Genomic DNA, 10,000 nt, shown 5'->3' with positions numbered 1-10,000 from the left:
CCTTTTGGGAAACTTCTCTCTTTGTCTTTGTCTATTCCACTTTTGTACAACGCACATCTTCGATCTTTTGTACAACACCAGCTGGAGAGTCCTCTTTCTCTCTCTCTCACACACACATCTCTCTTTTTCTTTGTGTCTCATTCTCTCTTTCCCTCTCTCTTTCTGTCTTTCTGTCTCTGTATTTATTAATTTGGATTTTGCAATATCGCTTCTTAGATCACTGAACTTTGGGCCAGTTCTTTTTGCTGTCTGTGTGTTTGCACCTTTTTTTTTTGTCGTCGCGGGGAGAGGAATTTGCAAAGAATAGTGATTAATGTCTGTTTCTGAAAGTGGTTTGGAATTTGACCAGCCTCCAGATTTATACTTGTTTGTTGAGGTTTGAACTACAGTAGGTGTTGTGTTTCTGACTGAGAATTGCAAACAGGGAATTTGACACTGTGTGGTGTGCGTGCGTGCGTGCATGCGTGCGTGCGTGTGTGTGACCTTTGCAACCTCAGATAACAAAGCATAAACCCACAAGGCTTTGCAGCATAGCTGGTGATGAACAATCAAACAATCAGACATGTTACATTTCAGGATAATTTTGGGATTTTGGGGAGAATGGGTTAAAGAGTGTTGACAGTTTGTGTATAAAATATAGTAATTGTTTAATTGTTATCTTGGAGTGTCATCCTGCCTTGCTTCATTCATGTGTTGCATTTTGTAAGGGGTGCTGTTCTTCTGATTCATTCATGGGATTGGGGGGGGGGAGGCGAGCATTTTGCTGATTCCTCCATGCAGGGAATGTCGAAGGTGTGGGGGTAGGGGGGGGGAGAGTGGAAGTGGGGGAGTATGTTCTGCTTATTCATTCATAGGAGAAGGGGATGGGATGAGCGGGGGAGAGGGGACATTCCAGACGTTCATTCGGTGAGTATCTTTACACGCTTTGTAGTCAAGGACATAAAACAAAATTTGATCCCACAAAGTAAACTGGATGTTCTTTATCTTCAATCAGAATGTTCTTTATGCTGTTGATCGAATAAAATAAAGATAAGGTTAAAAGTGGTCGTGACAGTACCATCGTTATCCCAGATGAGTTTCAATTTTTCGTTCTGTTTTTCTTGTTTTTCAGAGGCGTGGAGCGATATCATTCGATAGCTCTGACCAGGATGCCATTTACGTGCGCATGCTTGGTGAGGATCGTGTGCATGATACAGAACTGGCTGCTGGGAGGTGGTTATACTGTGTTGAGTGGTGGTGTTGTCATTGAGAGAGACGGACATCCCATTTTGACCCCGGGTTGTCGACGGCCAAAAGGCTGTTTGAAAATGGAAATGGGCTATACTTCTGTTACCATGATTGTACATTTTGCCTGGGATTGACCAGTTTGGCCTTTCCGCTAGCCTGTTTGGTATGTGTGCTTCCGAGGACGATTTATTTTTGGGGGGATGATAATGTTGAATGACAATGACAAAAGTTTAAAGAAGCAATCGTTTGTATGTAGCCTCCACCTTTGCAACATTGCCAGTTTATATATTTTGATGCCTCGATTTCCCAGCCTGATAATCCAGCAACTCGTCAGCTCAGAATACTCGGGTTCATAACATGCTGTACCCACAGAGTGAATGAATTCTGAAAATATTTTTCTTTATGAAATCAACAAAATGGTTTTCATGCTATTTCATTGCATTTGTACTTCAATGAGAATGTTAAATGTTACCACATTTTGTCACATGTGATGTCATAGCGGTCCCATCGTCTTCGCCCAAAAGGTTTTTTTTTTTTTTAATTAATAGCTTTGAAGAACTTGAATTGAAAAAGTTTCTTGAAAATTTAATATTGATCATTGATCATTGATCATTGCGAAATTGAAGAAATCAGCAATTACCTTTACTTCGGACAACTCGTACAAAGGGGATGCTGATAACCTTGAAGGAGTGAGGAGATGTACATTGTACAGGAGCTACAGGACTGGTAGCATTTGGAAAATTAAATAGCATCATGATCATCAAACTGCGTCCGGAAAGGAAAGTTTCCAGTGAGTATGTTCTCCGAGCAATGACCTGTGACAGTGAAACGTGGTGCCTAACGAAGGAGATGGAGCAAAAATGGATCACCATGCAAGGAGATGTGGAAATATGCTCTCTTGGACAAAAGGAGATTCATTCTAAATCGGAAGACACATAGCAAGAAGAGCGGACAACCGACGGACCAAAGGAATTACAAACTGGCAACCTGAGAGAAGGCAATGGAGGAAGCGGAGGGAGACGAACGATGATATGGAGAGATGAAATTGAAAAACCTACTGGAGTATAATGGCCTCGAATTGCATTGAGTAGAGCAGGGTGTGCCATGTCGAGGGAGGTCTTCATCCTGCAGTGGACAAATGAAGCTAGTCAAGTCAAGTGAAGTCATGTCAAGCTGAGATTGTAACTGTTTTGGAAACTTTTGACACTTGGAGTGCTGTTTCAGTCACTTGGATACTTTTGAGACCATTGCCCACGATCACAATGTTTAGAGGAGCGCTTTCATTAACAGAGGGTCATCTTTAACTCTTATTACTTTTGGACATTTGACAGTGTTTCAAATGCAAAAGTAATGTTTGTGATTTAAAAAAAAAAATTGTAATTATTATTTTTATTTTTCTCCTCATCCTTCAACTTCACAGCACAATTGGTCTATATAATACTGTATCCAACAAACAGATATCACGAGTATCTAAATGTAATGATTTTTAAGACCGAACCCATCCTTGCACGTTTAGGATTGCCTTTTCTGAAAAGGTTAAAGGTTTCTCCAGAAATAAAGTATTACAAGTCTACAAAATCAAAAGGGCAGGAATTATCTTCATCGTGACAAATCGGCTTACATAAAGAGCCTTTCCTTCTATGTTGTGCAGCCACATCCCTCGGACTGGTATTCACATTCGCCTCTGAGCTGTCTAGCCTAGATTTGATTCCCGAATATTCCAAGTATAAACTGCCATCCCGGTGTTTTGCAGGCAAGGCGATTAATCAATTTGTGTGCTGTACTCGCTTACTGGACATTAAGCTGGGCATCCAGTCTGCTGGCATTAGTTTATCGACGTTAAAGATCCCACGGTGTCCTTCGCGAAGAGTAAGCGAGTTATCGCCAACACCTTGGCACAAATTCTAAATTCCTGCTCTAACGTACAGGGGGCACTGCATCAGCGGCACAGCTGCACCCCCAGAAAAACGATCCTACCCGTAGCCATGTGTTGCGTACAAAATAAGAAGCTACGTCCCTGTGTATTTTTGGATTCGCTCCCTTTGGATTAAAAGCTCGATCCTTGCCCTATTTGCATACACAGACACAACAGGTTTGCAAAATCTGACTTTTTCTTCGTGGTGCATTCATTTGTAGAGATAGAGAGACCGAGACCGAGACCGAGACCGAGACCGAGACCGACGGACGTGGGAGAGTCGGCAAATCCATTGTGTTCTTTATTTGGGTTATTTTGGTAAACATTTTTGTTTTTAAATATCTGAGCCCAGTGAAGTTGTCTGCTTCCTTTGCCTAAGTAGTTCAGTTTCCTCATCTTTTCCTCAGGAGATGTGAAAGTGAGGAGCCAAGCGAGTCAGCGGCGAGGATCCTTCCCATATGTGGAGGTGCGCCTGTCACTTGGTGAGCCAAGACTATTATGACTTCCAACTTTACATTTATCATCCACATTTGTTCAGCGAGACAATACTTGCACTGTTAGACGTTTTCAAACTGTAGATCAGCAAAAATGCAACCAAAATATTTTTTCTATTCCTTTTTTTTTTTTTCTTCTCCATCTGCTCTGGGATAGTTTTGTTGGTTTTAGTAGTTGTTGTTCCACACAAGTGACTGTCTCACTCATGGTTGAATGTTTGTTTATTTATTCGATCTTATGTTGGAGTGTCAGTGTTTGACATATGGGGTCACCGGTCATACCGGCAAGATTCAATTTCACCATACAATTTTATGGTCGGGTCGAAGAGATCTTCTCTGGTCCGGGCCATCTCTTGATCTGGTCTAGGACATCTTCCCTGGTCAAGATGAGAACTCCTCTGTCCTATGAGGCCTTCTCTAGTTTGTTCTCTCTCTGGAGCCAAGTTGGTCGAAGAGGAGATAAGGTCCCTTGAGCATGAAACTTACCACGGTTTTAAACAGAAACATTTCCCTTCAAATCTGACAGATCGGTCAAGTTAATCTTCTTTTAACACAGCTCCACAAATGTCATGACCAATCGAGATTGACATAACTCCACTCTCAGGACATCCTTCACTGTCCCCTCCCCACCCCTTCGTCTGTTGCTTAATGATTCGACATCTGCAACCGACTGAAGAGGCATGTTGTTTGTCTGCTACCACTCATGATTTGAGGTTTCTTCGTTACCTCCACCACCGAAGGTGAAGGAGGTTATGTTTTCACCCCTTTCTGTCTGTTTGTTTGTTTGTTTGTTTGTTTGTGTGCAGGATATCTCAAAAAGTTATTGATGGATCCGGATGAAATTTTGTGTACAGGTTCTGTGTGTGGCAAGGACAAACGACTTAAATTTTGGTGAAGATCAGAATCTTGATCTGGATATGAGAGTTATTTAATTTTTAAAGTGAATCTTCACCTTTGAGAGATTGAGCCAAAAACGATGTAGTACTGCATAGCATAATATTTCAAAAAATGTAACGGGCCCGATATGTTCTCGTGGATCAGTCTTTGCGTGGTGGAGGTATGTGCTCTACCGAGTGCCCTTCTAATTTGATTATTGAATCGCCAAGTGAGAACATTACTTGCCTACACTATTTTAATTACCAAGCAAGGATGACTTGCTATATGATCAGAACTTGAATTGATCGTGAGGATTGCAATGCATTTCGGTTACTGCTTGGCTGCTTTGGAGAAAGTTGACCTTAAAGTTGAGGAATTCTACATTAAAGTGCAAATTCCGCTTCTTCTTCTTCCTGCCGTCAAACTGTCCATATTATGTGTTGAATGGAACGTACGTAAAGTAGCAACACCAAATGAGTAATGAACAAAATAATCTGCTAAACATTTCTATTTTGAAAATGTGTCTATTTTATGCTTCATGATTATTTTTGGAAGTGTGTGAATCAACGTGTACTTCTCTGGGGATTGTGCTTGAGATTCGCAGAGATTCCCCTAATAAATAATGGTGCAGTACATTTTACTGGAACTTTTCTGTTTTTAATTCACTCTGCTCTTGAATGCCAGATGTATTTGTTGGCAAGTGTGTGAAGAACAGCCTTGAACTAGTTTGTTTCTTGTCAAAATATATAAATAATATGATAGCAAGTGTGGGCTGGCATGATGGCTTGGAGGGACACAGACTCGCCTGTGAGCTGCCGAGCCTGGGTTTGAATCCTGACCCAGCTATAAACTGTCGTCCTGGTGTTTCACAGGTAGGTTGATTCATCATTGTGCTTGCCGTCCTCCGGATGGACGTTAAACTGGGTGTCCTGCTCTCACCTGTCGGCATTAGTTTATGGACATAAAAGAGCCAACGATGTTTTTCGTGAAGAGTCGGTGAGTTATCGGCGTCACCCTGGCCAAATTCCAAAAACCTGCCCAGACTTCCTGCGTCAGAGTGGCAGCCCATCCAGGAAGAAAGAATAAATAAACCCGAGCCAAGAAACTGCTTCGGCAGAACCGACACACTGTACAGAACCATTGTTGATGATGATGATGATGATGATGATGATGATGATGATGATGATGATGATAGCCGCTGTAACCCAAAAATATTGGAGTGGCAGAGGTGTGAATACACCAAACTGGTATCCCAAATGGTCATGGGTTCAAATCTAGATGTAGGTGGCAGTGCTGATGTTGTGAAGTCTGAGCTACTGGAAACTGAACTAGTCTCAGGAGAATTACAATGATCCCATCAGATTGGGCTAACAGTACAGCTCAGAGGTAGCACACTCACTTTTGAAGTGTCAAACCTGGATTAAAACACTGATCTGACTATAATACCTGGCATTGTCATGATGCTTAAAAGGCAAGGCGTTTCCTCCACGAGTGTGCCACCCTACGGAAGCATGCTGTGCCAATCGCACCAATGGGTGAGCATTAAAGATGCCGCATTCCCTTTTGAAAACGGTGTGTGATTATGTGTTGGAGGTACCATGGGACAATGTGTTACTTTGTTGAATCCATATATTGTGTGTGCATAATGTGTCTATGCACTTGCTCAGGTCATTGAGATGAGAATGCACACCAATTTTGATGTCAGTCTTGGCACAATGCTAAAACTCTGGTTCAGTCTGCATTGCTCATGCATGCTTAGGAGCATGCAGAGATGCAGATGAGTTATATGTTGCATGCGCTGTGGGCAGATCAATTCAACCAAGGTAACACCAGGGTGTGATGGCGGAACTGGCAATGGGGCTGGAAAGGCCATGAACATTGCTGGGTATTTGGATCGGATGTGTTGAACTGAACCAGGATTGATGAGTCAGTGAGTTTTGGCTCATTCAACCTTTTCAGACAGATGTGGCTTTTGGGGACAAAAGGTATTTTGAGCTGGAAGGACTAAGGAGACTCCACTGGGAGAAAAGTATCAGAAAGGTGATTTAGATGGGGAGGGGGGGGGAAATGCTGCAGGGGAACTGTGTTTTGTAAGGGGGAAATTCCTGGAATACGGGGGTCAGTTAGTGGTGTAGGGAGTTGGGGGGGATTGTTTATAAGACCAGGCTCTTTATGGAGATCCCTATGTTACTTCAGGATGCCATCAGTATGCTCTTGCAGCAGAAAGTCCAACGTTGATCTAAGCCATGCTGTGAATTTGACTTTACGCATGACAGGTGGAAGTGCCAGCAGTGGACGAGAATGTCAGCGAAGAAGAGTCCGTCGACTTTTCAGCTGCCAGCGTTACCTACATGCGGGTCAGCTGTTGAATGGCCGGCCAAGACGGCCTTCTCTTCACATGCTGGACAAGGATTACGTTGGACAGGCAAAGGTGAGCTCCAGGTTGACACTGCAAGTCAGTACTCCTCGATTACCACCTGGGTAAACACACAATGCTCGTGCGTTCATTTGTATATGACAAATTGTTCTCCTTTTGTTCTTCTTGTTGTCTCCCATTTTGTAGTGCATGCTGCTCAAGGTTGAAAACTGGGATTTTGACACCTTTCTTTTTGAGCGTTTAACCAACGGTAAGGTATCAGCTACCAGAGACGGTGAATGTGCGTGCAAACAGATGTTTTTTTTTTAAATATCATCATATTTTGTAAGATGCTATAATAAGTAGCTCCTTGGCATTGTGACTCATCCATCAGTCCTTTTAAAACCCCACCAAAACCCTTTTTCTTTTTTTACTTGTGGGAATGTATATCCTTTTAAAAATTAAATGTGTATGGTTACTCCCACAATGCCTGGTGTTGGCTTCATGGTGAGGGTGGTGGGCTTAGGATCCCAGGGTCCTGAGTTCAAATCCCACTCAGCTGTTAAATTAACACCAGGTGGGGTTGACTCTGCCTGTCATCCTTCTGAGGTCGGCAAAATGGGTACCAGCTTGCTGGTATCCTGTGTCGGAGTGGTGATCCGTCCAGGATTGTGCCCAATAGCCAAGGAGACTGCTCAGGCCGCACCAACGCTCTGCGCAGAGTATGGTCCCAATGGATGGATGGATGGACTCCCACTCACCTTACGAGCATTAAAAAATTCTTTCTTTCAATTACAAGCAGACCCATAGTTAAAATGAACCAAGGGCATTCCACGACACCCCTCTTGGAATACTCCCACCCCTTCTGAAGCGTCACCCTGCCATCCTGAAAATATGTACAGCACCCTGAATATAGTTTATTTCTTTCCAAACTGCCTCAAGCCCCGTTGAGATCCACTATTCTGGCTTACAGCCTTTAAATACCTGTCAACGACGTGTTTTGAGGCTGGAGAAAAGTGGAGTGCTACACGTCTCTGAAATATATAAATAATTATGCACATCTGGTACAACCATTTGCACTGAACGAGGTTCGTTCCCTCGTACCCCCAACTTGTGCAGGTTAATGCCCCCCCCACCCCCCGACTCACAAGTGCCCTTTTTGAAGTTGACTTGCACCCTGCCCCTTTATATATTGATCTGGGGATCTGATTGTTTATGGAACCTGAAATTATTAAAGATAGTAAAGTTTAAACAAGGTATATGGAACCTAAAAACCATTTACATATTACATGCACAAATAATGGTGGTCTTTCCTCTTTACCTCTGCAACTCCCATGTCGATGTTTCTTCTTTTTCTCTTACTCAAATTATTTTCCTCCATTTTCTCCCTTCTTCCACGTAGCCCCAAAGTCATCGTTAGCGCCTGATATTGGTTGACCGATGAGCCTTGATTTTGTTAGTGTTTATGACTAAAATGTGCTGGTTTGAAATGGTATTCTGTTAGCTGCTGTTATTCTCTCAATATTTGATGCCATGTCATGGGAAGTATTTTCACAATCTCTGTTTTTAAAGAATTACCCACTGATAGGCTTGAAAAGTCAAATTGTGCCATCTCCAGTTCATCACTCGATTGTTGTCAATTGTGCAAGGGAATGGATTTGCCAAAGCGGAATAATTTTATTTTTGATGCGATATCTTTGGTTGTATTCGTTTTCATTTCACGTCGGGCAGAATTATTTGGCCTGCTTCAATTGGGTCTCTTCACCAGCCAGCTGATGGTTGTGAAAGGTGTTGAAATATAATCTTGGCGGAAATGCCTTGTAAAGCAGCAAATTTGTTTGCCGTGTTTGTGGCCGCGCACCATCGTTTTGTGTTTCCTATGTGAAAAGAGCGTTTTGAGCGATTTCTCATCTGTCCGTTTGGTTTGCATAGACATGAAGAAACATAGACATGGGGTTTGCAGAGGTAAGGAGAAAAGCCCCACCATTGAACAAGAGACGTAGCTGTGTTGGTACCTTGCTGGTGCCAAACTTTGTGATTATTGAAATGTGGAAGGGTCAGAAGCTTCCTTGAGATTTTTGAAAATTTTTCCAATGTCTTTATTTTGCAGGTAATGAGCTGGTAACTCTGACATGTCACCTGTTCCACAAGCACGACCTGCTCCGTCACTTTGATTTGGACCTCGTGAAACTTCGCCGATTTTTGGGCAAGTCTAATAAGCATGCACCTCACAAAACTTGTCATTCTTGGGTCATCAAGGATTTGGATTAGCACCAAATTAAACTTCTTTTTTTATTTATTTATCCCAATGCATGATCAACGTCCCTTTTGAAATCCACCAGCTGCACAACTTAATTTGTTTCAAGAGTTTCAAGGTCTTCACATGCTGATCACAGATGCTGTCTCCAATTGAAATTTAATCTGAGTCCTTGACTGACCAGAGATAGTTTTGTCAAAACTTGTGAAGACCATGTGAACATGTAATTGAGAGCGTGTGTGATAGATCTGCAAATGTTACAAAACCAGAGGTAGAGGACAGTATTTTATAAGTCATGATCGGACTTAAAAAGATTCTGGTTTATTTTGTCGAGTGGCTTGAGGAAGCCCACTGGGAAGCAGATGGCAAATCGCCTGAGACAAGGTCTGCTCTTGCTTGTTTATTACGAGACGAGCAGAGTATATTGAGTTATTATTTCTTGCTGGATGCGCCTTTTTTCTCGAACATATGAACTCCTAACCGCCCAAATCTTTATATATATATATGTATATTGTTACGAATTTGGAATTCGATTGCACACAACATACAGGTTCCTTTAGTCAGCTATGTCGATAAGTGCTTGTTCCCGAGATTGCTCACCTTTCATTGTTTAAATGTTCAGAAATCGATTAGATGCGCTGCAGATCGATTTAATAGTTGGGGAAAGAACAATGGAGACGTCCCTCCCCCTCTTCTGCGAAGAGCAAGAAGAACCCTGCCGTCCCGTGACTCATGACGTCAACACCTCCCTCCCACCCGTGGCTGAGCGGGGGATGGAGCACGAGGGCATGAGTCATGAGTCACGCCGGGAGCGGGGGGAGGGCGGGAGAAAGATAAGAGGAGATCTTTTCTTTGTTCGTGTTTGGGAGTTGATG

At 42.7% G+C, this 10,000-nt stretch overlaps 1 protein-coding gene across 2 annotated transcripts in view; it reads left to right on the top strand.

Annotated features, from left to right (window-relative positions):
* The window catches only part of LOC147017220 (high affinity 3',5'-cyclic-AMP phosphodiesterase 7A-like), an 82,183-nt gene that overhangs the window by 42,824 nt on the left and 29,359 nt on the right, over positions 1 to 10,000 (top strand). Inside the window, exons 2-6 of one of the 2 annotated variants that reach the window (XM_085846670.1) lie at positions 1,112 to 1,172; positions 3,553 to 3,624; positions 6,789 to 6,943; positions 7,076 to 7,139; positions 8,979 to 9,074. In XM_085846670.1, coding sequence (XP_085702796.1) covers positions 1,112 to 1,172; positions 3,553 to 3,624; positions 6,789 to 6,943; positions 7,076 to 7,139; positions 8,979 to 9,074 — 448 coding nt within the window. Of the gene's footprint in view, positions 1 to 1,111; positions 1,173 to 3,549; positions 3,625 to 6,788; positions 6,944 to 7,075; positions 7,140 to 8,978; positions 9,075 to 10,000 lie in introns of both variants that reach the window. The other variant, XM_085846669.1, reaches the window with a different exon arrangement.

Source organism: Eptatretus burgeri, chromosome 11, assembly GCF_056783735.1.
Source record: "Eptatretus burgeri isolate ZD-2024b chromosome 11, Ebu_testis_v1, whole genome shotgun sequence".
Classification (NCBI taxonomy): Eukaryota; Metazoa; Chordata; class Myxini; order Myxiniformes; family Myxinidae; genus Eptatretus; species Eptatretus burgeri.
The sequence above is the reverse complement of the archived record's forward strand: the minus strand, read 5'-3'. Positions and strand labels throughout refer to the sequence as shown.